The sequence below is a fragment of the Podarcis pityusensis genome (assembly GCF_964106645.2).
Source record: "Podarcis pityusensis genome assembly, chromosome: 10".
Taxonomy (NCBI): Eukaryota; Metazoa; Chordata; class Lepidosauria; order Squamata; family Lacertidae; genus Podarcis; species Podarcis pityusensis.
Window position 1 is genome coordinate 70269117 of NC_138035.1, and position 27985 is coordinate 70297101.

General features: G+C 39.1%; 1 protein-coding gene across 8 annotated transcripts in view; it reads left to right on the forward strand.

Annotated features, from left to right (window-relative positions):
• Nucleotides 1-27985, forward strand: part of PHTF2 (putative homeodomain transcription factor 2) — a 66086-nt gene that overhangs the window by 16097 nt on the left and 22004 nt on the right. For 5 of the 8 annotated variants that reach the window (XM_081023589.1, XM_081023593.1, XM_081023592.1 and 2 more), the window contains exons 3-8: nucleotides 11694-11750; nucleotides 12653-12712; nucleotides 19074-19143; nucleotides 21034-21192; nucleotides 22614-22779; nucleotides 23813-23977. In XM_081023589.1, coding sequence (XP_080879715.1) covers nucleotides 11694-11750; nucleotides 12653-12712; nucleotides 19074-19143; nucleotides 21034-21192; nucleotides 22614-22779; nucleotides 23813-23977 — 677 coding nt within the window. Of the gene's footprint in view, nucleotides 1-11693; nucleotides 11751-12652; nucleotides 12713-19073; nucleotides 19144-21033; nucleotides 21193-22570; nucleotides 22780-23812; nucleotides 23978-27985 lie in introns of those variants that run through there. The other 3 variants (XM_081023595.1, XM_081023594.1, XM_081023596.1) reach the window with 3 other exon arrangements.

The following is a 27985-nucleotide window of genomic DNA, read 5'->3' on the forward strand; positions in this document are numbered from 1 at the left end:
ACTTGAAGGAGGAGTATACTCTTAGTATATATGATACCAACCATACTTTTTGTTTTGATCCATACTCAGTAATTGGACAACATAATGTATATCCATGCAGTTACAGATTTCAAAGATATATTGTTATTGTCACTTGTAATGTTACTGAATTTCAGTTTAATATAATGATAAATATAATGATATATTGTTATTGTCACTTGTAATGTTACTGAATTTCAGTTTAAAATAATGATAAAGCAGAAAGACCAATCTTGGTTATAAAAAGAGCTGAATTGTTTAATCTTTATTGCGGTTTGGTTATATAAAAATATTTTGTGTATGTCTTACATTAAGATTTCATGAGTGGCAGCCACTTTATTTATTTAGAAACTGGTTCTCTACACAGTTGGTCTTGGAGGGGGCCGAAATATATTTAAAGCTTAAATGTGGACCCTTTTGTACGGTATGTGGGGAAATGCAACTGAAAAATCAGTGATAAATAAGCTAAGATTTTATCCTCTCTTTTTGTAACTAAAATAACTTTTCATGAGTATGAAACAAGATTATTCTAAGGTGATAATGCATCTGTTACATCTGTGAGCAAATAACTCATACAGTGGTGCCTCAGGTTACATATGATTCAGGTTACATACACTTCAGGTTACAGACTCCGCTAACCCAGAAATAGTGCTTCAGGTTAAGAACTTTGCTTCAGGATGAGAACAGAAATCATGCTCCGGCGGCACAGCGGCAGCAGGAGGCCCCATTAGCCAAAGTGGTGCTTTAGGTTAAGAACAGTTCCAGGTTAAGAACAGACCTCCAGAACGAATTAAGTTTTTAACCCGAGGTACCACTGTATTCTCTGAGATGTGGAGGGGAGGAAAAAGGAAAACTGGGACATTCTGGGATCAAATCAGAAACCGGGATGGCTTCTGTAATTCAAATTAAGTACTTAACCTGAGGTACCATTGTATAGGTAGCACATCTCTAGTGTTGTCTATACTAAAGGCAGTGAGTTCTCACTGAAGCTTTGATCATCACATCAGATGCTTCTCAGAAACCCAGCAGCAGAACATAAGCAGTGGTCTTCTCCTACTGTTGGTCCCCAGCAACTAGCTGTCAGAGGTATGATACCTCTGATCCTGGAGAGTTAATATATAGTTATCATGACTAGCCAGCACCATTTACAGCTTTCTCAGGGGAAATGTGATGCAAGGAAAGGAGGTGATGGGAACAGATGTGCATATTTAGTTTATCGCATTGTCTTCATGAACGTTGTAGCCCAAGGGTAGACTAGCAGGTCTAAGCAATAAATGTGATTGATGACAACCATTGCTGTAGAACATGGCACAATTAGGAGTGTCCTGGAGCTTTAAAACGCAGCATACCAAACATTTTGATGTTTCCTGCTTATAAATCTTTGTGAGTTCTCAAACCTCAACAACCAACTGTTTAAGCCTCCTCAAGGGTGAGGATTATCTGAAAACACATGTTTTCCCCTTGAGTCATGAGAGGGGCAGATCAAAACAAAAGAACAGTGCCACAGCATTTTCTTTTTTTAGGTTGGAATGGATCACAGAGAATCAGGAAGTTAGCAAAAGGTAGATGGTTGCCCCATTGAACTCCAACAATGATACTAAGCATTGCATTGCATTTTGCATGGAAGGAAACAGAGATTTTTAAAATATGTGTTCTCATTTTTTATTTTTATGTTGTGAACGTCCCCATGATCTTCAGATGAAGGGCAGCATACAAATTTAATGAATAATAATAGTAAATATATAGGTTGTTGTCGTCGTCGTTTGCACCACTCTTCTGCTTGGTGTAATTAAGGTAAACACAGAAGGGGAGGGAAAGTCATAAAAATTTACACAATTTCTGGTTTTGAGTTTTTAGAAAGGCAGTACAAAGACAAGTTTTTTAAAAACATGTTAAGGAGCTGAGCAGCCTCTTAGTCATCACCAAGTATTCCATAATGTTGACTCATGTTAAGGTCATTGAGCATTACTTAAGGTGAGTGGATGTTAAGTAAGGACTTGCGTGCTTGCATTTTGTGGATACACCCCAATGAACATTAGACTTCCTTAGGAATTCAGTTTATTGTGACTTGCATCTAAAAGTATCTTGTGTGAGTTGAAAGGCATTTGTGCAAAGGAAGTCTACCAAATTCTCCCAACTTCCCTGTCCTGTCAATTTCATTGTTCTGCATGGGACAATGACAATAAAGATATCGTATCGTCCTGCTTCTGCAACACAGTATCATTTTAGTAGATCCCTTGACCCTCAAGAATGGTTTATTGGGGAGCAGGAGACTGTGGTGATGAGGAGCCAGGAAAAAGTCCCATTCCATGAGCACAGTTCCATTCACTTCTCTGATTAGGCCTATGATGTGAAAGGAGCAGTCTTAACAAGAGTCTAACCTATTTGTTCATCTATATGCACAATTGCATGGAATGCTCCTATGTACACACAGGTCCCCCTATTGGAACACTTGTTACCTGAAATCTGTTATCTGAACACAAGGAATTATACCCTAACCTCTCTACATGAACAGCTGATTCAGATATTTGAACAGTTTGCACTTCCTTAGTTGTTTTTGTTTTGCTGGTCAGTACCAGCCATTTCAGGCAAAAACCATGGAGGGAGGGAGAAATAACAGACAAATCGGGCAGCAGGATAGAATTGCCAAATAAGTATTTCCTTTGTTTTGCTGTTGCTGATTGGCTGCCGAGAGAATGGGCAAATCATGGATTGGAAATGTTCACATAGAAAACAATGGAAATCATCAACTCGCTATGCAAACACTTGCCTAACGAACGATTTTTATACCCCACCTATCTGACTGAGTTTCCACAGCCACTCTGAGCAGCTTACAGAATATATAAAACACAAGAAAGCACCAAACATTAAAAACTCCCAATACAGGGCTGCCTTCAGATGTCTTCTAAAAGTTGTATAGTTCTTTATCTCCTTGACATCTGAAGGGAGGGTGCCACTACCAAGAAGGGCCTCTGCCTGATTCCCTGTAGCTTCATTTCTCGCAGTGAGGGAACCAGCAGAAGACACTTGGAGGAGGACCTCAGTGTCCGGGCTAAGCAAAGGTGATGGAGACGCTTCTTCAGGTATACTGGGCCAAGGCCGTTTAGGGCCTTAAAGGTCAGTGCCAACACTTTGAATTGTGCTCAGAAATGCACTGTATAAAACATTCTTGTGTTGGAATGAGCAACAATTTACTGAAAACAATTGCAACAGTTATGGCTGATGCTGTTACTACTTTTCAGTGCATGATGGTGATGATGATAATTTAATATTTCTAACCCCCCCCCCCCATCTGACTGGGTTTCCCCAGCCATTCTGGGTGGCTTCCAACATATATAAAAGCATAATAAAACATTTAAAAGCTTCCCTTTATGCAGGGCTGCCTTCAGATGTCATACCTTTTGATGGTTCAACTAAAACTGTAGTGTAATCACTTTGTGATTTAAAAGACATGAAATTTATAAAAACAGAAATGGTTTTAAAGGATGTAATACAGCTGAAAATATATTTCTACATACAAGTGACTTGACCTTTACTTTTAGACCAGCCATGTGAACATTCCAAATTTAACTTTTATATACAATAGTTGTTAATGTTTTTAATACAGTGATATTAATTCCTTAAACTGTAGTTTTATTTGGAAGTTCATCCAGAAGTATATCTACTGTCACTTCACCTGGGCTTTCCTTCCCAACTAAGAGGCTAAATATGCATTGCAGAATTAATACTGCTTAAATCTTGCTTACATTTTTCTATTGCTTAAAATATTTTAAGAAAGGCCATTATAATATTGCCAGGTTGATTAAAACAATATTTATACTTGGGCTATCATCTTGGAGGATGGTCGTCCTCTTGGACATGAATTATAAATGTCTTCTGAAATATTTATTGTTTCTATTAGAAACACCAGGCTTCGTGAGTATTGGACTACAAGTTGATACTATCACAGCCTATGCTTAAAGTGAATATCGGTGTCTGTCACAAAGCTCAAGTTTAGTCTTGGAAAGAATACACATTTTTCTTTCCACAGGACAGTAATGGGGAAGAATGAATCAGTAGATATAATTTTTAAAGCAGTGATCCTTGCACTGTGCCATACTTAATTTGTCTGCATTGGGTTAATTTGAGAGACATTTTGTGATGTTGTAAGGAAGAGCACAGCAAAATGACCATTCTAAATGAGTCCCTCCAGATTTTATGTGAAACCTGAAGAATTAGGGAGTCAGTTATGATACTAGCAGGTAGTTGGCTTTCTTCAGCAAATCCAGAATTCTGTGACTATGATCTCCATGTTTCACAGTTGGGTATTTTATGCTAATTAAAGTAATTTGCACAACTATTTGTAATATTTGAATTTTCACTTTTGTTTGCCTGCTTGCTTGCTTTCAGAATTTATTGAGAGTCAAAGCACTCAAACACAGGAAGGTAATAATGTAGAGAAAGGTGTGTGCATACTAATAGTTCTTATCACCATATTTATATATAGTAATATTTTCAGCAGGGGGCGGGAGTTGACACGATTTATAAATTAAGCAATTTGAAGAAGATCCATCATATTGTACCCAACGTGTGTGTGCAAAGGAAAAAACGAAGTACAACCTGCAAGCTGGAAGGCTTGCCCTCCCCTTTCCGTCCTGCCCTCCCTCCTTTTCCATGTTGCCTTTCAGTCATTCTCCTTTCTGTTCAGCTGCTCAGATGCCCACCTGACCCTTGAAAAGCACATAGAGTCAAAAGAGGAAGTGAGAGTCATTCTTCCAATGCCTTCCTTCAGTGCTATATCCTTTTCAAAGGAGAAAAAAAGCAACCACCCTCATCACATCACAAAAAAGATGGCAGTGTGTGGAGGGGGGGGGCTAAGTTGCTTTGCAGCAACAGAATAAACTCAGCAGAACCATTGTGCCCATGAGCACTCTGTTGGCACCCCAGAACTAGACAATAGTTCTTAGCTTTATGCTCCAAAACGGCCATTGTCAGGCTTTTTCTTTGAGAAGACAGAAACGTGCCATGTTCACTTGTTTAATGGAAGTTTTGAGTCACAGGTTTTTGCTCAAGTTGTTGGACTAAAGATCAAATTTACCGTTTTTCTATATTGTGCTCTAATTTGAGCAGCGAAGCTACAGTGCTGTTCTGAATTTGTTTGTAATATATAGCCTTTTTCTCATTCTTTTAAAAGCTTTCAGACCTCCAAGATGCAACATTCTCTTCAAAGGACGTTTTGTTAATCAAGGCGGCCTGAAAGTGGGCGTGATCAGAATTCAGCTGTTTGTTTTCCTCAGTTACCAGCAGCTAGTTTGCTATTCTAGAAACAAATCCTTTTAATCTGGTTCATTGGAGTTTTGCCTGTTAGGCACAAATGGATGTTCAGTGGGATTGTTTAGGCATGAATCATGAATTAGGAAATAAACAGATTTACAGAGCATGGCTTTGTCACTTAGCAGTAGTCATCTTAACATCTTAATAATATGTCACCTTTGTAATTGTCATATGTAAAACCTTTTTGGTTTAAATTTAGCCCTGGGGGTGGGGCGCAAGTTAAACCATGGTTTGGCATTGCCTTGTGTCAAATAAACCAGAGTTTTGGATCGCGTAAATGAACAAATTCAGAAGCAAAGGCTTCTGAACTCTTTATAGCATGCCTCATGCAGGAGAAGGGAATATAGATATGCAAGCCCAAGATTTGCTGCCTCTTGTGTGGTCACATTAAACTATGGTTTAGCAGCAGAACTTTGACATCTAATAGTGCCCTGTATGTTTATATCCTTTTTCAGAATTAAGTTGCATCAAATAATTGCTCCTTCAAATGAGGAAGCCAAGCCATTTAACTTTCTTGTTTTGATTTCATTGTAGTTTCAACTGCTAATTGCAGCTCTGATTCAGGCTAGTATTGGTTTAGTAATAGTTTCAGGAGCAGTTTGGAATTGGTCCAGTTTAGGTTAATGTGGGGAAATTGGAATGTTAACAAAATGGTAATTGCACATGTGTTAAGGTGGACTGATATTGTGATGTTAGTACAGTAAAAGGTAGCCATCATGTAGATGAGTTTTGCAATCTGAACAATCTGAATGAATGATGAAGTGTATTACACACGAAAGCTCATACCTTGAAAGCTTATATTTAGTAGATCTTAAAGGTGCCACTGGAATTATTAAAAAAGATTTTTTTCATCTTGTTATTTATTATAATCTGAAGTTACTGCATTCTACTTTGCCAGGGTTCCTGCGGGCCTGATCACAACAAATGTAGACTGCAGTGGAACTACTTCTTAATAAACAACTGAATATATGCTGTCTTTTAGGTCAAAAATTTAAAAGTAATTCAGTATTGATCACTTAAAGTGCATTTCAGTAATCTAATCTTTATGTGGGGCTTCTCTTGTGCTTGGTTTGGAAACTGCAGAATCTTGCAGCATGGTTGCTGATGGGGATGAGACCCTATATGTATGGGAGTGAGACAGCTGGGGGAGGTCTGGGAGTCATGGGTGGGCAGTGCGCCGTTGTCCCGCACCCCTGATGGCCTTCCTGGGCAGCTGTTTCAGCAGCGATATCATAAGGTCACAAATATAAGCCACACTTTAACTTTTCCGGATTGGAATTTGGAAAAAAAAGGTGTGGCTTATATTTGGACCAATACGGTACATGGCAGTTCATGTGGCCACCAATAGGTTGAGAATAGGAAGACTAGCAAAGGCTTCCTGGTGCTGATTTGATCCTTCTTCACTTTGCCCATCCTGGCTCATAAAATCTAGCCAGGCAGGGCTGGGCAATGGAGTCTGTGGTGTGGTGAATGCTTCTCTCTGTGAGGGAGTCTTCCTGGAACAGTTAAAAGAGCTGTTACTAAACTTGCTTCTTGAAAAAACATCTTTGGACCCAACCATTATTGCCAATTATATTCTAGTCTCAAGTATCCCATTCAGCCTTGTCTGGAGGATATGCACTATTTGGATCCTTTTCAATCAGGTTTCAGGCTCCACCATAAGATTCAAACTGCCCTGGTTGTACTGGTCAGTGATCTCCTTCAGGCTAGGGATAGAAATGAAAGCTATTTTCTGGTTCTTCTGGATCTCTCAGTGGCTTTTGATACTATCAACCATGGTATCCTTCTGGACCGTCAACATGCAGATTAAAACAAGTCAGAAATATACTTGAAAAAACCGTGTATAAGCTCTGAAGCTATTGGGTTGAATAAGCCTATTCCTTTTCATCCACAACTATACATTGTACCTGACAAGCATGTGTTGCAAGATGCAAGCATTCCTTTTGACAGAGCAGCAATACATAATAGATTTGTAGTTTATCCTACTTAGTTTCCTGTTGTGGTAAAGGGCTGGTGTGATGACTAAATCGTAATAAATTTTACTCATTCAGTTTGGCAATTATCACATATGTACTGGAACGTGAGCATTCTCTGAGTGGCATAATGGCAGTGGCAGCTGTTAAATTTTCAGTGAACCATGATAAGAGGTTAGGAGGCTTCCTGACGGTTCATAATAAAGTCCTCCCTGTATCTTTAGTGCTAGCAAGCCTCACTTCCTTTTCCTTACCTTGTCCCCCACCCCGCCAAAAATAAATAAAAATCCTATGTACCTTTAGGTTGTATAGTGCTCCTATCATCTTTATAAGATATGACTCCACTTGTCAGTTCTTGATTGAATTGCTTATTCTCTTCAGCCTCTCTTACAAAAAAGAACAGTATCTTCAGCTTTGCAAGCCACAAATTTTATTTCGTGTAAGACGTTTACAGTAAGCTACACTTCTCCCATCACTTCCCCCACAAGAGGAATGTTTTCTGCTTTGTGCCATCTGCGTTCCTGACCTTGAGTAATGTTTCATATCACTGGCTAGTGGCGTTCATGCAGTCACACTCAGTCCTGAAGCCAAGCAGAGAGAGGCAGGGCCAAATGGTCTAAAGTTGTCTCATACTTAAGGCTCAAAAAATCCTGGAGGTGAGCCTAAAAATTAGACTTAATCATGCTGACAGAGAAGACCATTGTTGTAGCTCCACTCTGTGTGTTGTTTTTGAACTGCTGTTGTGTTTTCCATCTGCAGCCGTGAAATTGGGATGATTATATATTCAAATGAAAACAGAACCTCCTTGGATTATTCAAGGTTATATGGGAACCAGATACTACCCTCCAGTCATTCAGCTGACCCATGACCACATAACAACATTTTCAACTCATCTTCTTCTTTTATTTCTTCAGCATTAGTCTGTCTTCAGTATTCCCTCTCAGCATATTTGTGTTCTTTCATCTGCCTTATAATTATATATCGTGGATAGCATATTATGCAATTTAAAGGTAAAGGGACCCCTGACCATTAGGTCCAGTCGCAGACGACTCTGGGGTTGCAGCGCTCATCTTGCTTTATTGGGTGAGGGAGCCAGTGTACAGCTTCCGGGTCATGTGGCCAGCAGGACTAAGCCACTTCTGATGAACCAGAGCAGCGCACGGAAATGCCGTTTACCTTCCCGCCGGAGCGGTTCCTATTTATCTACTTGCACTTTGAGGTGCTTTCGAACTGCTAGGTTGGCAGGAGCAGGGACCGAGCAACGGGAGCTCACCCCGTCGTGGGGATTCGAACCGCAACCTTCTGATTGGCAAGCCCTAGGCTTAGTGGTTTAGACCACAGTGCTACCCGTTTCCCTCTATTATGTGACTTATGGCAGTTTATAGTATATCCCTTCATTTTCTCCTCCCTGTAAATAGAACTGAACAACAGAGCCAGGGGTTTCCCTATCATGCAGGGCCAGGGAGATCTAGTGAGAAAAATGTAGGAGGCTGTTTCTGAGGGTGTGTTGTTAGGGAAATGCTTTGAAATCTTAAGGTGAACATTTGACCTCTTGACAGTGCAGTCTTAAACATGTTTGCTTAAAAATAAATCAAGTTCCTAGTAACTTACTTCATAGTTATGAGTGACATTTATTGGGTGACTAAGAGATTAAATGAAATAATAAAAATAGTGAGTTTAAGATTGCAGCACAAGTATCCTAGGAGATCAAATGTTTGTCGTCTTCAGCTTTTTTTTAATTAAACAATGAATGCTGAGCTACTTAGCGACACTTCAGAAGTATCAGTGCTTATTAAATACAGCTAAAAGTGTCATGGTAGTCATAACTCTGGTTATGAACAATATGTCTGAGGGAAGAGAGTCAGACAGAAAGAAATCTCAAGAGTAGTTCAGTTTTTTGAAGCAGGCTTTGCATTGTTAGTGACATATCTGTTCAGAAGTATGTCTCATTGACTTCAATGAGGCTTAGTCTGAGGTGAGTAAACTACTTTGGAAGGTGTATACAGTTGTAGGCATGCTTTGAAAATATAGCCTGTTTTGTTCAAATATATTTGTCCTTGTTGTAGTACATAAGAGTTGGATTTTCCGAAGGTTTGCTCTAACCTTGAGGGTTATGTTAGGGTCTACTATACAAAACATCTTCTGATCCTTTTTAGAGGCCTGACAGATAGGAATTGTTTCACTGAGTGTTGGAATTATTACACACTTGCAACTGTATCTACGAATAGAGTATAAGTAGGCAGAATATTTGGCAAAACCAGGTTTAACCACCAAGAAGAGGCTTAAAATGTGGTTGACTTTTAATTAAAAAATAGCTGAAACTTTTATGGGAAAGAAGAGGCTTCTTGAAATAATGTTAGAGCTGTGTTTTGTGTAATTTTCAGAAAAGTACGACTTTGATGTCCATGCAAAAGTCATCTGTTCTTGAAAGCATGTTTCCTTTAGAAATGTATTTTATTTATCTTTTACATTTATATCCTGCCTCCCTGAGGAAAGCATACATGCAGGGATAATTATGAACTTCATGTGAGTTAGATTAGGCTGAAACATAGTAAGTGGCTCAAGTTCTGTGTGGGGCTTTGACCAGTTCTCTCTACTCTTAAGTGCAACACTCTCACCGCAACAACATGCTGAAACAAACAGCATTGTGGTCAAGTTTGATCAGTGCTCTGAAACAAGTGGCACCTTCAACAGATGTTGTGTATCCTCACTCCACTTGAGCAGCTGCTGGCAAGTTACGCCGACCTCCCAGAATAATATAAGCTGTAAACCAGGCATAGGCAAACTCGGTCCTCCAGATGTTTTGGGACTACAACTACCACCATCCCTGACAACTGGTCCTGTTAGCTAGGGATGATGGGAGTTGTAGTCCCAAAACATCTGGAGGGCTGAGTTTGCCTATGCCTGCTGTAAACCAAGCAGAGCACCACACTCTCCCCAGCATAGTGATCTGCTTGTTTCTCAGTGCTCTGTTTGGTTCCCTTTCTGTTGGTGCTCGCCACTTGAGTCCACTAGTGGAGGAAGTGATGACAGTTCAGTGTGGCTGAAAAGACAAAAACGAGGTAAATAAAAACAATCAAACATCAAAAGTCTGAAACGGGAGGAAAAGGTATTTGAAGAGAATATTTAAATCTATAGCAAAACCAGGAAAATAATATTGGGGCAAAGAATTATTTAAAGGAATAATATTGGGGCAAAGAATTATTTAAAGGAACATACACTGCAAATCATGTAACTTCTTCTGAAAGTCAGTAGCCACTTTATAAAATGAAGCTAAGCTGGGGTTGTTTTTCTCTTTGAGGCTGTTCAAGCATAAAGCTAGATCACAGTTTAATATTATAACTACAGGCCTCAGGCTCTTGCACCCCGTCTTCCCGTTATGTGTAGTGATTAATTTCTCCCATTTTCCAGGCTAGTGGCAAGCTATACTTTGCCCACAAACAAGAATCACACATGACAGTGTGCATAGGTAAACTATGGTTTATGCAAATCATGTTTTATTTTGCTGGTGTGTGTGTGTGTAAGAGCTTAAGGTTTGTGGTTGGAATGCCATGCTTATGTCTGAATAGCTTCTTAACATTTCCAGTGACATCCTGAGTGCAACCTGATTTTTTTTGGTTTTTATTCTAATAAAATCTACTACAGCTGAAAGTTTGGAGCCTCTCTGCCTAATATTTGACACCCAGGCATGGTCCTTATCTAAGCATACAGACAGGAACAGTAACTGATCAAATGAGTTGTCCACATAGCGGAAACTACGTACAGGGCCTCACAGAAATCTAGTATCCTCCGAATGGAGCAGTTGTTGATATGTTATGTAGATTCCGATTTGGTATTTTCACATGCAGGCCTATTGAGAACCATTCTTGAAAGTGATATAAGCCTCAAGTAATTTGTTTTGGTTCCTTTTCTGTCAGCACTGTAAGTCTGCAACTGATGCTAAAAGAAATCCTGCGAGTAGTCAGGCACATAGACTACATGTAGTGCACAAAGCAGATTCTGAGAGAAAAGTAGCTTTATTTGTCAGACAGTCCTAAGCAGTATCTGGGAGCAGTGGGGCAGAACAGTGGATAAGCCATCACATCTAAAGCCCTGCTGACTCATATTATCCAGGGCCAAAAGTGGGGGTGCTTGTATTGTTTTTTCCTTGTCCCACCTCCAGGAAATGGTTTAGGATCCAGAAGACCCATTGCTGGCCTTGCCTTGCCTCTGGATTGCCCTGTTCTGGAGTACTACACTGGCTACCGCTGGCGGAAACACTTCGGGCAGTAGTCTTGGATCCACATGCTTTCTTGGAGACTTTAAGTGTGGTGAGGGTGTGCGGGTGTTGTTTCTGATTATACTGTGAATGATCTCATTTTAATGTAGACTTTCCTCTTTCCTGTTTAGATTGGGGCATATGACCAGCAAATATGGGAAAAATCTGTAGAACAAAGAGAAATCAAGGTAAAGTTTAGATTTATTTTTATTGTTTTATGGTACTGAATGTCAAACTTAACAAGCTCACTCCAAATCATTTAATTTGCTGCACAACTCCTGTGCAGAGGATTCTGGGGTGCACTTTTTTTGGTGCAGGGTGTGAGCAAGGTGCCTTTGGGCTAGTTCTTGTCCTATGACAGCTATGTGTACTCAATAATATGTCCAATGTCCCCCTCAAATGTGTATTGTAGGGGAAAGTCATTAAGCAGCAGGGAAGTTTTTGAGAAGCTTGTCCTCTGTTATTTATATTGTCATTGAGAAAGCACGATAAAGCACATAGTTCTCATGTATATAATTTGAAAATCAGGGATATATTGTAATTCGTAATTTATTTTGATAAGACTTTATTGTGACACAGGTGTGTGCTGTTCCCCCACCCCCAGGACAAAGGATGTTCCATTTGTGAATTATTTTAATAGCATTTGTGAATTCTTTTGTTATCATGTAGTGATAGTAATGGTAATCCTTACCAATCTGCAGTTTTTTTGTGGTGGGTGGGTTAAACTTTAAAGAAGTTCTACTGAAATGAAAAAAACTGGTACAAGAGTTAGGGTGGGAGAGGACATTTTGTGGGTGTAGGAAGTCTTTAGATTATGGAATCTTGGCTAGGGTTTGTCTCTCACTTGCATCAAAACTGTATGCTGTTTGGTGTGGATGTGAGTTTTTATGTGGAGGAGCCTCCTTAAAGGAAACAGCTAGGATAGATCTTTTACTTGGGGAACTCCCAGTTACAGTGCTTAAAAATAATATTGGGGTGTTTTTAGTTATGTTGCACTAAGCTGCCTTATGCTATATCATAGATAATTCCCTTCATATTTTACATGCTTTTTGGTCAGATATCACTGACTATCACATGGTTACCTTTATAGTTCCAGTTTACTTTTCCTCATTTTTCATCCTGTCATTGTTTTGAACAGTTTATTAAATTGGTAAGTACTTGATTATGGAAATTTGTGTTAAACAAAACAGCTTTTGTAGATTAACTGTGTCTCTGCATCTTAGTGTGACTAACAAAAGCCTTCAAGTATCTGATGAATAAGTAACTACTTCAAAAGCATCTAAATGCTTTAGCATCACTTCTGTTTTCCATTTAAAACAATTAGCCTGTGATCCTACACTTTAGCCTGGAATTAAGTCCCATTAAGCTCAGTGGGACTTGTTTCTGAATAGACATTCATAGGGCTACGTTGTTTGGTTCATTTAAGGATTCACCCACTCTTCTAAAGAGACAAGAAACTGTAATGCTGGGATTATAATAAACCCCTGCTTCCTTTGATATGATATTATACCTTCTGGCCATCTATTGTGGTTCCATATTTTCGTATATCATTACCATCCGAAACAGCACCTTTTCATTTTCCAGAAATGAAATGGAAAACAACCATTAGATTCCAGCTCTGAATGTGCTGCACTTGAAAAAGGTTAAAATCAAGCTTCTGTTGGCTTGAGTGCTATGAGCTAACTATTGGGAATCCAGTGGTTTGTTCCACGAAACTCTGTCCTTTCAAACAGACAGTAATAGATAACTTTGTAACACGCTTCTCGCCTTGAAACTGTTGTCTCATTGCAAGTAACCAGGTGGAAAATGCACTTGCCTGGTGGTTCCTCCTCCTCCTGCTGCCTACCTGCATGCATTTCATTCAGTTGTGAGGCTGGCCGTGTTTCATCAGCTGGGAAAACACAGCTGAGCGATAGGGTTGTTGTGTGTTCTACCGGTGTTATCTCCTCTGTCAGGAAGAGAGATGGAGGAGTGAGATAAGACTGACAGAGTGCTGTGCCTGCTGCATGTACACCCGTTCTTTTTCCTGACAGAAGAACGAACACACAGTAGTAGTGCTGGGAGGGGATATTGAAGCAGGGGGCAATGAGCAAGTACTTTCATTGTTTACAGGGGCAGTATGACTCACTAACAAAGTACTGTATTGAAACATAAAAACACACCAGATTTTCTCAGAATAGGCCAATTGATGTCATTGAGATTTCTACTGATGTGCTCTTAGATCTCATTGGAGATCTCGTAAGAACAAGCCAAGGTCCATCTGGTCAAGCACTCTGCCTCTGTCATTGGCTTACCAGATGGCCTTAGGAAGATTACAAACGGCCTGAACTTGAAGGCTTAATTTTTAGTTTTTGTGTCTATATATATATATCTGCTGATGTCGATGGCAACATTTTCTGGCAATGAATTCTGTAAGTTTTATCCAGTGCATAGAATACAGCTACTTTTGTTTGTCCTAAATACATCATGTTAAACTTATAACATTGGACAGAGGATGAATTATTTTATACAGGCAATACAAATAATTTTATAAATGTATATAGCAGTGGTTCTCATACTTCGTTCTCTGGGCCACACTTTTCAGAATAAAAATTTGTTCACACCACACCATTTAAAAAAATTGATAAGTAATGCATTGGAAAATAAAAAGAAACAACTTAGCCTAGCAGTGCTATTTTATAATATTATCATGGGATATCCAGAAAGTATAAAACAATGCAGCTACATAGGAACATGTATCATTCTCAAAATATAATATTGACTGTCCTTGAATCTTCCTGGCACACTTGCCATCTTCTCCTGCTACAGCTTGTGAGAACCAGTGGTTCTGCTCCATAATCCTTTTCCAAATTTAAACTTTTGTCTTCCTTTACAGAGGAAACACTTCAATCCTCTTATCATTTCAGTTGCTCATTTGTTTAAGCCGGAATGTAGCTTACAGAATAACACCTGAAAGTATAATAAAAACATTAGAGTGAGTTTAAAACAGATAAGCATTAAAAGAGAACAATTGAATGGACCTATACAATAAGTACAGTGAAGCAGCAATAAAGTTGTCTGTACCTTCTCATTTTTACATGAGGCAGCTAGAACTATGTACAAAATTCTACATTTGTGCACGTTGTCAGTTTATAAAATGAGATTATTGGCTGTTTTTATTTTATTCTTTATTATGATTTGTATACTGCCTAATTAAAAATGTTCTTTGGACACAAGTCTCTAATCACATCAGTTATTTGTTTTCTCTTTCTATCCCTTTCCTAACCATTCTCAACACTAACTTCTTTTACTGCAGTAGCACTAACAGATTTAGTGAATTTTCCACTATGGCCCCAGGATGTTTCTGGGTTGTTGGTAGTCAGTTCAGACCGCATCAGCACATATGTGAAAATAGTCTTTAATTCTCATGCACATAATTCTGTTCGTTGCTTTTGTTGGATCTCATATGTGGTCCATTCACCAAGTTTGGAAATATCCTTTTGAAGCTTGTGGCAATCTGGGATTTTACAATTATTAATAGTGGTCATCTGCAAACTTGGCTACCCTGTTGCTCTTCTTTTGAGTTGTGCCATATTTGGGTGACTAGGAAACTCTTCTAAAGGTTTCTCAGCAGCTGAAACTGGGAATGATTTGAAGTATTAAATCCCATAGATTCATAATGAGTTCATCACTCGCAGTATGGGATCAAGTTTTCCTTTGGGCAAAAAGAAAGGGAAGATTCTCACTTTTTATCAAGATTTGGATTTGACATAACGTTAAGCCCAACCAAAGCTGAGTTCTGAGTGGTATGGCAGCAGCAGCAGGACTGTGGGAGAAGCTGGCCACCATCCAAGAACCTGCATGTTTGCTTGTTCACACTGAACCATTGTTTGGTTTCGAGTTACCTGAAAACTGTGCTGTTATTTGAATAACACAACAACTATTACAGAATTTCCATAGGTAAAGCACAGCAACTAGAAAGGCCCACAGTATGCCTCTGCTGCCAGATGCCAAATAAATAAGTTTATTTCTATTTTCTGCTTCCTATGTGTTACTCAGCTTCTGATTGAAGAAATAACCAACCCTCCTGGATTATGACTGCTATGTTTGCAAAATGCAACCATCATAGATGGCTTGTTATACATTCTGTGTCCTCTTACCACTATGGTATTTAACATATATATTTTTGTTCTGCCATAAAATAATGTCTCATGAGTTTGTATGTCTCCTTTAGTACTCCATTTATTTATTTTGGTCTAATGTCTCCATTGTACAGCTTGTTTGCTACCCTGCTACCAGTGTTATTCATTTTTACATCACTGTGAAGTTGCTCATAAAGTTCCTTCTTGGCTTTCTTATTGTCAACTTATGTTGGGTTTGCCAGACTTCTTGCTTGGGTGTGTGTGTGTGTGTGTGTGTGTGTGTTCATGTTTTAATAGTTTTACAAGAAGTAATCTTGTCTTTTATAGTCTCATTTAGTCTGAAGTTTAACAGATAATTGTTTGAACTTGCCTTATCTAATAAGTGGTGTATGTTTAACTTGAAAGCCCTGTTATCATTGTAAACAACTTCCAAGTGTCTGTAACTACCTTCTCAATTTCCTTTTAACTGGAGCTCTACATTCTCTTGGCAGATCTATAATCTATTGTGGTTGCAGCAGTGAAGCTTTTGACATTGATTAGTTGAGCTGATCTGATAGCCTGGAATGCTGTAAGATCCAAACTGTTCAGGAAACAATGTTGTCAGTGTTTGCAGGCCCAGCTCTGTGAGGGAAAAGAAAGTTTTAATTTTGTTTAGTGAACCATTTATATGCTTCTCTTCAACTACATAAGGGGATCTATAGAATAGAAGTTCAAACAAAATGCAGAGTTACACAGGATTAAAATGCCCAAGCAAACACAAATCTAAAAGGTAAAAATTCCACCTGGTACAAAAAGCACATCAAAGTTGGTGACCATCTCTGGGAAGTGGGAGTTGTCCAGTTTGGCTAGTGTTAAGTTTCTTAGAGGTATTTGTAGCAGTGTTAGAAACTGAGATATGAAAGATAGGAGCTAAATGGCACCTTAAACCTAGGTTATGGGCACAACAACGGAATGTCTAGGTGTGCTTTTTTATAACAAGAATACAAAGCTGAAAATTAATGAACTGCAGTAAAAATATGTTCATTTTTCCCATGGTCTAGTCCTTCCCCTGCCCACCCCCCTAATATTTTTAAGAGCAGGGGTAGGCAACCTAAGGCCTGTGGGCCAGATGTGGCCCAATTGCCTTCTCAATTCGGCCCGTGGACGGTCCGGGAATCAGTGTGTTTTTACATGAGTACAATGTGTCCTTTTATTTAAAATGCATTTCTGGGTTATTTGTGGGGCATAGGAATTTGTTCATCCCCCCCCAATATAGTCCGCCCCACCACATGGTCTGAGGGACGGTGGACCGGCCCACGGCTGAAAAAGGTTGCTGACCCCTGCTTAAGAGGGTCTCTTATCCAGTATTCTTCACTATTCCAGTCTTCAGAGAGTAGCTGGAAGTGGGGAGGCAGAGAAAGGTCCTCCATTCCTTCCACTCTGCAGTTTTAATCTGAAATCTTAGACACAGTATTGCGCCCAGAGCTCAGAAACTGCTTGCGCTAATGAAATTCCCTGTCGCAAAATGTGCCTAAAACAATTGGAGTTTAGAACACTGATTTGTAGCTTTGTGGGGCAGGCTGAACTCATCCCAGGAAATCAGAAAGCTAGAAGATCTGGAGACTAAAGATGGAAAAACAGGAACCTAATGGGAAGAAGTGGTGAATAAATCTTTGTTAAACGAGCAGAGGAGACAGAGACTGAGATGGTGCTCTGAAGAAAACCCAGTCTTCCAGTCAGGAAAATCTATATAGTGTCCTCTTCATGTCCCATAGTCCAGTGCTAGGGCACTAGCCAAGAGACAGATGAAAGGAAACAAGACAAAGTAGGTGTTAATGTAAAACACAATATGAGGAGACAAAGGAAGACATGAGGCTACAGTAAGAAATAGCCGAGGATTATGTAAGGACTGCATCAAAACTTCATATCAGAACAGTGCAGGAGGGGAATGGATAAGCATGGGATTGTGGACCATGGGTATAGGTTTGATAGCTCTTCTAGAACCTGACAGGCAAATCCTACTGGTTGTGGCTTCTACTATCACTAGAGTATTGTGATTTGGCAATCCTATGAGTCACATACTGATTTAAAAATACTTGCCAATTCTTTGGCTGCAAGCCTCTACTATGAGCATTGTGAACTTAGCTGTCCATTTTAGATGCACCTGTATGTTGGAATTTGGTCATATTGTGGCTACTGAGCCACATTGTTCAGGGATCTATCTATCTATCTATCTAGCATCTATTATGTATTTAAGCTAATTAATTAATATTTAGCATTTAAGCTAAATTCCAGTGTGTGTTTTCCGTAAGAGGAAAATGCATATGATACTTAACAGCTTCTAGCAGAGTATGAACAGGATTAAAATAAGTGGTCTCTCCTGTTGCATGTGATTCAGGGTGCAGCTGAAGGTTACGAGATGGACAAAGTGATATTCAGAGCCCTGTATCTAGCACCAGCTCTGGAGAATATCAGTGTAGGACAGAACCTGTCAGTAAAGAGGATGTTGAAAGGCTGCTACTGAAAAGGTTGTCCATGTGTGCTATAAGCAATTGTAGAGTTTGAGATGGGCCAGGGGGGCTACTGAGTAGTTCAGAAGGGTCAGTGTGATCTAATACCAGGTTTTGCCATACTTTCAAGGACTAGCAGATAGGTTGACAGAGATGGAAATAGAAATCTCTCTAAAGCAGCATGAATAGTAAGTTTTGTCCTCAGTATATTGAACGTTCTGATATTTTTCTCCAAAGTGACAAGTTAATTTAGAAACTTGTTTTAGAGCCTTACTTTAGAAACAAATACTTAATACAATACTGTGGTGTGTTCTGTTTTTTGTTTTTTGTTTTAGTTTTCTCTTAGCCTGTAAATTTACACAAGTTTTAGCTTGGAAGCTTCATGATGTATGTTTTGTCTCTCAGAAAGACAAACTTCAAACACTTAGGAAGAGGGCTGTAATAAGTTTACATCTATTCTTGTACCACAGTTTGAATTTCAAAGTCTAGTGGATATGTTTCTTTGAAAATTAAAGGCAAAATGAAATAGACGTCAAAGTAAGTATTTACTAACTCTGGCAAGCATGTGTGTGTTCGTATGTGGCTGCATAATTGAACTTAATTAACTCCTTTAGGTGTTCTGGGAAATATAATAAAAAGGACAGTAATTTTCATTATACCTTTGTATTTGCATCAGCAATATACTTGTATTTTTAAAGCAAAAAATATTTTTCATTAGTAGAGATACATGGCAAATTGGAATCTTTCTTAAAAGTAGATTTCAAATAGGAAATAGTGCACAGCTCAGGAGATGAAAACCTGATAACTTTAAGTTCACCACAGTTACTGGCCCCTGCTTATATGAAAAGTATTTTTCCTTTAATTGTAATAATAATAATCCAATATTATTTGCATATTACAGGGTTTGAGAAACAAGCCAAAGAAAACTGGGCATGTAAAGCCAGATCTCATAGATGTTGATCTTGTAAGAGGTAGGAATGGATCTCTTAAATATGGAATGCAGTATTGATCAATATGTCAATTTATTTATTTATTTTATTGTTTTACATGGTAGAGTGCATTTGGGGACATCTTTTTTTAAAGGGGAATACATATGGTGTTTGTGTATTTCCTAGCCTCGTTATACCCCCATCAGTGTACAGCTTATTGCAGGTTGGGCAGTTGCAATGTAACAACTCTGTGGACAGATTCATGTGTAATTGATTAAAAGAAACCAGAATGCTGCTCAAATGTGCGTTCTCAGATTTATTTATTTTTAGATCAAGGGTAGGCTGGATTTGCAAGGTGAACTTGGAAGTAATAGCCTGCAGTTAAATTTTGCTGCAGTTCTGAACTTGTGCACAACATGCCGTGTTAGATACATTCACTTCCGAGTAGTTTTCCTCTTCAAAGCAGTGAAATTCAGGTTGCAGGAAGTAACTCCAATAAAGGTAGCGAAATTTCACATAGCTGTTGTATAACGCACTTTCATGACTTGACATCACCTGTCAAGATGAGGTTAGAGGGAGTCTCCCTCATCATAAGACATTTAATAATTGTGATTTCAGGAGCACTGAACGCCTCTAGCACCTGATTGTGACTAATCTCAAAAGGTGCCACCCAAGTGCTAGTTTCCTATCATTTTCCCCTGCTGCAAATCAAAAGAAACCAATGGCATACATTGGGGGAGCCAATGTGGTGCCTTCTAAATGCTGTGGGACTACAACTCCCATTGGCCTCAGCCAGTGCAGCCAATTACAGAGGATGCTGGGAGCTGTAGTTCAACAACCACTGGAGAGCACTGCATTGGCTGCCCCTGGCATACTTGACCCAGTATTTCCATACCAGATGATCAGTCCTGAGTCCCCTGTAATTTATAGGAAAGAGAATTTTTATCTTTGCTGTTCCTGATACAGTACTGACTTTGAGAGATCTAAATCCACGGCTTAGTTTAATTCTGTTATTCTGTTCCTGTAGAACAGGGATGCGGAAGCTGTGGCCCTCAAGATGTTGCATTCTGTCTCCCATCAGCACCAGCCAGCATGGCCAATGGTCAGGGATTCTGAGAGTTGTAATCTGGCAACATCTGGAGGCCCACAGGTTTCCCAACCCTGCTGTAGAAGCAAGACTGGGTCCTGTTTTTCTTTTTCTTTGTAGAAGTATGTGTAGAAATGTATGTAGCTCTTGCAAAAGAACCAGGAATAGTGGCAGGTATGTGTGGTCTGTTATTATCCACTGTCAGCATCAGGCTTATCCCTTTGGCATGTTATTCAGTGAAATAAATTCCCCCTTTTCTGTTTCCATTTGCATCTATTACTGTAGTCCTCTGTTCTACAAGTATGCACCACCCATATGTTGGAATTTTGGATTCCAAAACACAAAGGGGAAGAAAACTTGGGCTTTTCACTGGAATTTTTGCACTGAATAAGGCTGCAGTCCTGTATGTATCTTCCTGTAAGAAAGCTCCATTGAGCACGATAAGTCTCGCTTCTAAACATGCATAGCATTACACTATAATTATATGTTTTACATGGTAGAAAGATGAATTACTCAGTATTCCATTGGGTATTTCCCATGTGTCATGCTATGGCAGTCTGCACTTCTGTTCCCAGCTTAGAGACAGTTCCCGCATATGATTTCCTGTACCAGACACATGTTTCATATAGGACAAAATATATTTACAGTTGTTTATGAAGTACTACTACTTATTTTGCTGAAAGTACACAGCTTTAGAAGTTCAGCTTCACACACAGGAATATGTTACATGTAAATATGGCATATATATCTCACGCAAAATCTTAGGATTTTATCTTAGTCAAATGGTAATTGTAAATTGTCTATATTGCTATGCAACCTAAGTGATTTGTTTGTCTTCTGTTTAGGCTCTGCATTTGCTAAAGCTAAACCAGAAAGTCCCTGGACATCTCTGACTAGAAAGGGGATTGTTAGAGTTGTTTTCTTCCCATTCTTCTTCAGGTGGTGGCTACAAGTGACATCAAAGGTTATTTTCTTCTGGCTCCTTGTCCTTTATCTTCTTCAAGGTATAACTGGATGACATTATTAGTTTTTTAAAAATGCATTGATCAAAAAATGGACCAAATCTTATTTTTCAGAGTTCTAATGATGCATTTCCATTTATATTTTTTAAACTCAAGTTACCTCAAAAGTTAGAAGCTGCTATAAAGATGAAACTAAATTACAGCAATTCCCAAAAATGTTAACTTCTAAGAAAAGGACTTCACAGTGTAAGAATAAAAAACGAAATTGAGAGAAGGATATCATTTTGGCACTCCACAGAAACATAATGAAATTAACAAAGGGAAATAGAAAGTTTAGTTTAAAGAACACACAGTGTTTATTCTTGAGCTTAGACAGTGATTTCATATCACTAGAAAACTATATTAAAATGTATTCTATACTGACAGTTTCCTCACCACCTGTTTGAAATATGATAGTAGATAGTGTTATTATTCTACCCATGGCTATTTATTTTTTATTAAGTGTGGTAATACCTGTACAGCAATATTTAAATTAAAATTGTTAAGAACATAAGGCCCTGTTGAATCAGACCAAAGGTCCATTTAATCCAGCGTTGCTAATCACATGCTTATGGTCAGCCAACATTGCCTACAGGACATAAGCACAATAGCAGCCTTCACAGTCATGTTTGTCAGGTATTTAGAGGAATACTGCCTCTGATACTGGTGATAAGATATAGCCACCATGTTGTAACTTTATAAGGGAGTTGCTTCAGCCCCCAGCAGTGGCCCTTGGCATCACTTATTTAGACAGTGAGCTCGGGTCTCTTGGTGCACTGACCTTGCCCCATCTCCATCCAGGTAAGCAGCAGTGATGCCAGTGGCAGGAGGGCAGCTCAGCATGCACTGTTCCTGACAGCCCCTTGATCATTAATTATCCACAATGCAGCACTGCAATAAATCAGTTACATTGGTACATTATTTCAGCTCCTTCAAAGTACCTTGCCTAAAGGTACAAATTGAGGCACATATTAGATGTGCTGCACTGTATGCCTGTCCCAATCCTATTTTGTTGTGACTGTTACCATGGTTTTAAATATGTTTTCCAGTTGTCTTCCGAGATCAGCAGATCTGAAAGCTTGTGCCAAACATTTTAGTTGCTTGTATGCAGTGTAGTATAATGTAATCTTGATGTATACTGCTTATATTTAAAAGGTTTTGTCACAACAATATCGGAAAACATGTTAACTCTTCAAATAGAGCACTGTAGAAAAACCAAGCTTTTAAGATCAATTGATTTCAGTGAAAGTTTGCTCTATGTTTAAATTTCCTGTATTGATTTTTTTTAATACTTAACTTTGGTTTGATCACACTTATTTCTGAGTTTAACAAAAATGACTTATTAACAGTATCATTGTTTAATTATGAATTATTGTTGCAGATTTAATTCTTCACTGGTTGTTTTCCCCCCATGTCTTTGAAAGTTGCTGCAGTAGTCTTGTTCTATACAGTAGAAGCCACACATAATATACCTCTGACTGAAGTAGTAGGTCCTGTATGGCTCATGTTGCTCCTTGGAACTGTGCATTGCCAGATTGTTTCAACACGAACCCCTAAACCACCTCCAAGTACAGGAGGGAGAAGGCGAAGGTACAGTTTATTTTAACATAGTGAGCCTTTTATGCATGTGCTTACTTTTTATTTCAGAATCTAAACTACCGTATTTTTCGCTCTATAGGACACACTTTTTCCCTTCTTAAAAAGTAAGGGAAAATGTGTGTGCGTCTTATGGAGCGAATGCAGGCTGCGCGGCTAAGCCCAAAGCCAGAACAGGGAGACGGAGCGCTTCGCAGTGCTCCGTCTCGCTGTTCTAGCTTGGGATTAGCTGCGCAAAGCCTCCGCAGGGCAGCGGGGTGAAGGCACCCCGCTGCCCTGCGGAGGCTTCAAAGGCTGTCCCCGAAGCCAGAACTGCGCAGCGTTCCGTCTCGCTGTTCTAGCTTGGGGATGGCTGCGGAGGCTTCAAAGGCTGTCCCCGAAGCCGGAACAGCAAGAGGCTATCCCAGAAGCCAGATCCCTCTTGCTGTTCTGGCTTCTGGGGTTCAGAATTTTTTTCTTCTTGTTTCCTTCCCCCCCCCCCCAAACTTGGTGCATCTTATCGTCCAGTGCGTATTATAGAGCGAAAAATACGGTATTTTTGAAAAAGGCTTAAAATCTGACATTATGCATTATTTAATAAATGGTGGGGGATGGGGGTATTCTTGTTCTGCTAAGTTCCTTTTATTTGTGTTTGACCTTCTCATGAAATTTCACTGCTATAAATACTGTTGTGATATTTTTTTTAAAACTGCACCCAGTACAGATTGGTATCTCTTATTGGTATCAACAGAATAGAACTAACTAATGGGGTGCAGGAAGCTGTTAGTGATTAGTTAAATGCATAATGTGCTCATATTTTTGTTTTTTCTGGACTGGTGTTGTGTAGCTCAGAGGGATGATTTTTGTGCTTAGAGAAGACGCTGACGAAAATATAACTTTTCTCATGTACAATAACAAACTGTCTGTTAAGCCCAGGCAGTGGCTGAACTCAAATCTCTTTGCATGCTTACAAGAACGCTGACCGTGTTGTAGTGCTAGCGAATGACACTTACAAGATGCCTTCCACTTTTAATCTCTTCTGATGAAGGAAATTAAGGAAAGCAGCACATTTGGAAGTACATAGGGAAGGAGATGGCTCTAGTACCACAGATAACACACAGGAAGGAACAGTGCAGAGCTACGGTACAAGCACCTCTTACAGTATTGGCGCTGTCTTCAGAGATATCTGGCATGCTGCTTTCTTTTTATCGGGGTTTGTATTTTATTCAAGGCTTTGTTTGTCTTAAAGATGCACTATCCTTTTTCTGACAAAGTAATCATTCATCTGTACTGCTGACATTCTTCTGTACATCCAGCTAGCTTTAGTATAACCCTGTCAAAGTATTCCAGCACCTGTGGCTATGTTCTTCTGACTTTGGCAAATGAAGACAACTTTTCTTATAAATGCCAAGTGGATATATAGAAACTGATTATTTAGGTGGAAAATATTGTGCAACCATTGCCAAAGGGCAAGAAAAAGTAATAAATAAATAAAAATCAGGTTCTATTCTTCTAAAGTTGCTAGTTGTCTTGCAGTGTAGGTTTCCATATTCTGATATTGTAGTTTCAGTTCATTAATGCAGTGGTCTTCAGCCATTCCAGATCTGGGCTCATCTTTCGTCTCAGCCTGCAATATAGACCCTACTTTTAGGGATTCTCACCTCCTGATTTTATGTGTTGGTGGTTTGCAGTTGTAAGGGAGAGAGTTAATACAGTGGTACCTTGGGTTAAGTACTTAATTCATTCTGGAGGTCCGTTCTTAACCTGAAACTGTTCTTAACCTGAAGCACCACTTTAGCTAATGGGGCCTCCCACTGCCGCCGCACGATTTCTGTTCTCATCCTGAAGCAAAGTTCTTAACCCGAGGTAATATTTCTCGGTTAGCGGAGTCTGTAACCTGAAGCATATGTAACCTGAAGCGTATGTAACCCGAGGTACCACTGCATTACGTTTGTTCCAAGTATAAGGGCTGGTACAGTGGTACCTCGGGTTATGAACTTAATTCATTCCAGAGGTCTGTACTTAACCCGAAACCGTTCTTAACCTGAGGCGCGCTTTCACTAATGGGGCCTCCTGTTGCTGCTGCGCTGCTGGTGCACGATTTCCATTCTCATCCTGGGGCAAAGTTCTCAACCCTGCTAAAAACATTTATCTTTAGGCAAGCTTGTCAAGACATGTTGAATGTTGGCATGTGCTTTAATCTGGTTTTAGCTTATTGTTGATTTTAATTATTTTTGAAGGTTTTACATTGTTGTTCTTACTGGGTTTTTTTTTTTAACTAATGATTTCATTTTTTATCCTTTTTGTAAGCCACTTTGATTTTTTTTTTTTTAAAAAACAAGCACCACCACCAAATGGTATATAAATTGTATGACATAAATAAACTTTAGGGTGGGTCATTGAAGCAGTTGTGGGTCATGTGCCATCTACTGAAGACCTATGCAGTAGTGAAATGATGCCATCTATGACTGACTAGCAAGCAAAAGCAACGAAGGTGTTTGCTCCAATTAGATTACAAAAAAAGCTAAGGTTTGTTGATTGGTGTAATATATGAAGCTTTAAAAGCTATTAAATCCTGCAGATGTAAATTATCATATAGCCTGCTTTTTAACTATGCATCTGGCCAAACAATGATGATTAGTTTCTTTAAAATTTGTTCCAAACGGTTGAGAAACAAGTATATTAATGCACTTGTATTAAGCAGTCAGAAAAAAGGATAGTGCAGCTTCCTACATCTACATGTTTTACATTTTATGTGTTCAGCATTATTACACTAACATGTGTCACACTGATGCTCTTATATGATTATGCTGTTTCCTATAAACTAAAATTATGGCCTATAATCATCACATGTTGCTTCTGGCAGGCCATTTAAGCACATCAAGGCAATAGAGGTCCCATCCCTCTTTAATTTTAAAAACACATTTCTGCCTTAGCTCGTGCTTGAGCTCAATTATTATAATTTTAATTCTGCCCTAATTTTTCAGTTGCATTTTCATCCTCTGTTTTAATGTTTTGATTATGTACTGTATTTCAATATTCTTGTGTAGAAATGTTTATAATAAATTCTACACAATGGAATTTATCTTTCACTGTAAAGAAGTTTGCAAGGTATGGAAATCTTTCATATTTAAATACATTTTGGCTGTGCTCTGTGTTCAGAGCAATATTCATGACTTCCAAAGCAATTACATGCATCATCTACGATACAAAAATAGGCATTTTGAAAAAAAATCCCTTCCTTCCCCAAGACTCAGAGTCCTGGTCAAATTCTTTGCATGTAAACTGGATTATTTTTATTTAAAGAGATGTGGTACAGCTTTTATACCCTAATGGAGGAAATTCAAAGCTGTAAACTTAATTTTGTTTTGTAGGAAATGTTGCAAAACATGGAGAGTTTGGGTTGTTTAAAAAGCTATACATTATTATGTATTTGATGTAGTAAGCTTGAAGCTCCCATGTGAAAATGCTTGGACGGCTGAGTTTAGCATCAGTGACTTTAAACAGAACTCTAAATATGCTCTATTTTTTTTTTTTTTTTTGAGAAGCATTGAAAAAGAAACTAGAATATGACACAGTGAGAAAATTTGTTTGTAGAGAGAAAGCTAATCCAATAATATTGAAGTCATGTGATTGTTTCCAGTTAAACAATTGTTATTTGAAGCTATCCTTCACAAAGTCAAAGTGCTTTAACTGAATGTTAAATATGGCAGCTCATTGATACTTCTCTTCAGAAGAGCCTGTTTGTAGTGGTAGATCACAGCAGAACTTGGTTTTATGAAGCTTCATGGTGTTGTTCCTCCTCGTCTTACTGCTAGTGTTTCAGTATTAGGTGGAACAAATTACAGTAGAAATAATATGATTAGCTTTTCTCCTTTTGCATAAGTGGAAGTACAAATTTCAGGTATTTGCTGGGCAGAGCAATCTTACCATATTTTATCTGCCCTGAATCTTCCAACATTCAGCTTCATTGGATATTCACAGGTTCGAGTGTTAGGCTTGAGGGAGAAAAGATTTCCTTTATCCACTTTCTCTCTGCCATGCTTAATTGTATAAACTTCAATCATGTCACATCTTCTTACCTTTTCCCTAAAAAAACCCCAAATGCTGTAACCTTTCCTCATAGGGGAGCTCTAACTTCTAGTTTTAAACAAAATGCACACTTGTTTCCCTGAGTGGCGAGAAGTTCCAGGGAAACCACATTTAGCTGGCTTTGATTTTCTTTGGAAAAAAAGTCTCATTGGAGGCTTAAGGTATTCCTGTAATATTTAAGTTTCTTAAAAATATATATATACAGGATGAGCTTAAGGCTCCTACAAACAGCAAATTCCACTGTCCGACATCAGATGTTGAGATAGGTAAAGGTAAAGGGTAAATGGACTCCTGACCATTAGGTCCAGTCGTGACCGACTCTGGGGTTGCGGCGCTCATCTCGCTTTATTGGCCGAGGGAGCCGGTGTACAGCTTCTGGGTCATGTGGCCACCATGACTAAGCCGCTTCTGGCGAACCAGAGCAGCACACGGAAACGCCGTTTACCTTCCCGCTGGAGTGGTACCTATTTATCTATTTGCACTTTGACGTGCTTTCAAACTGCTAGGTGGGCAGGAGCAGGGGCCGAGCAACGGGAGCTCACCCCGTTGCGGGGATTCGAACCGCCGACCTTCTGATCAGCAAGTCCTAGGCTCTGTGGTTTAACCCACAGCGCCACCCGCATCCCAATGTTGAGATACAGTCCCTCAAAAGAGACAAAGCTTATAATTTCACCTCTTCCCCCAGTCCTACATAAAAAATGCAGCTGCTGTTCCCTCTTTCTTGCTGGAGCAGGATAGTAAGTGTAAGGCATGTTCTCTAACCATCTTTTAGCTTTCTTGACTATTTTCGTGCAAACTCCCCAACAACAGAAGTGTCTAGCAACTTTGCCTGCTGACCATTGAGGAAATTTGTGCAATTGTTCTAGCCCTCATTGCCGCCCTTTCTGTCAAAATTCCTTTTGACCAAATGACTATCTTGGAAAAATATTGTTGCATGCATCTGAATCACTGAGCTACGAAAGACTCCTGGGGTTCCGGCACTTACCCAGGATTTTGTTTCCTTGGAATAAAGGTCAATTGAGACTCTGGTATCTTTATGGTTTTCTTATATGTGTTTTTATTTACACATATTTACACATATTTATTTACATACCTGAGAATGAGGTGGAGGGGCTCACAGCTTTAACAC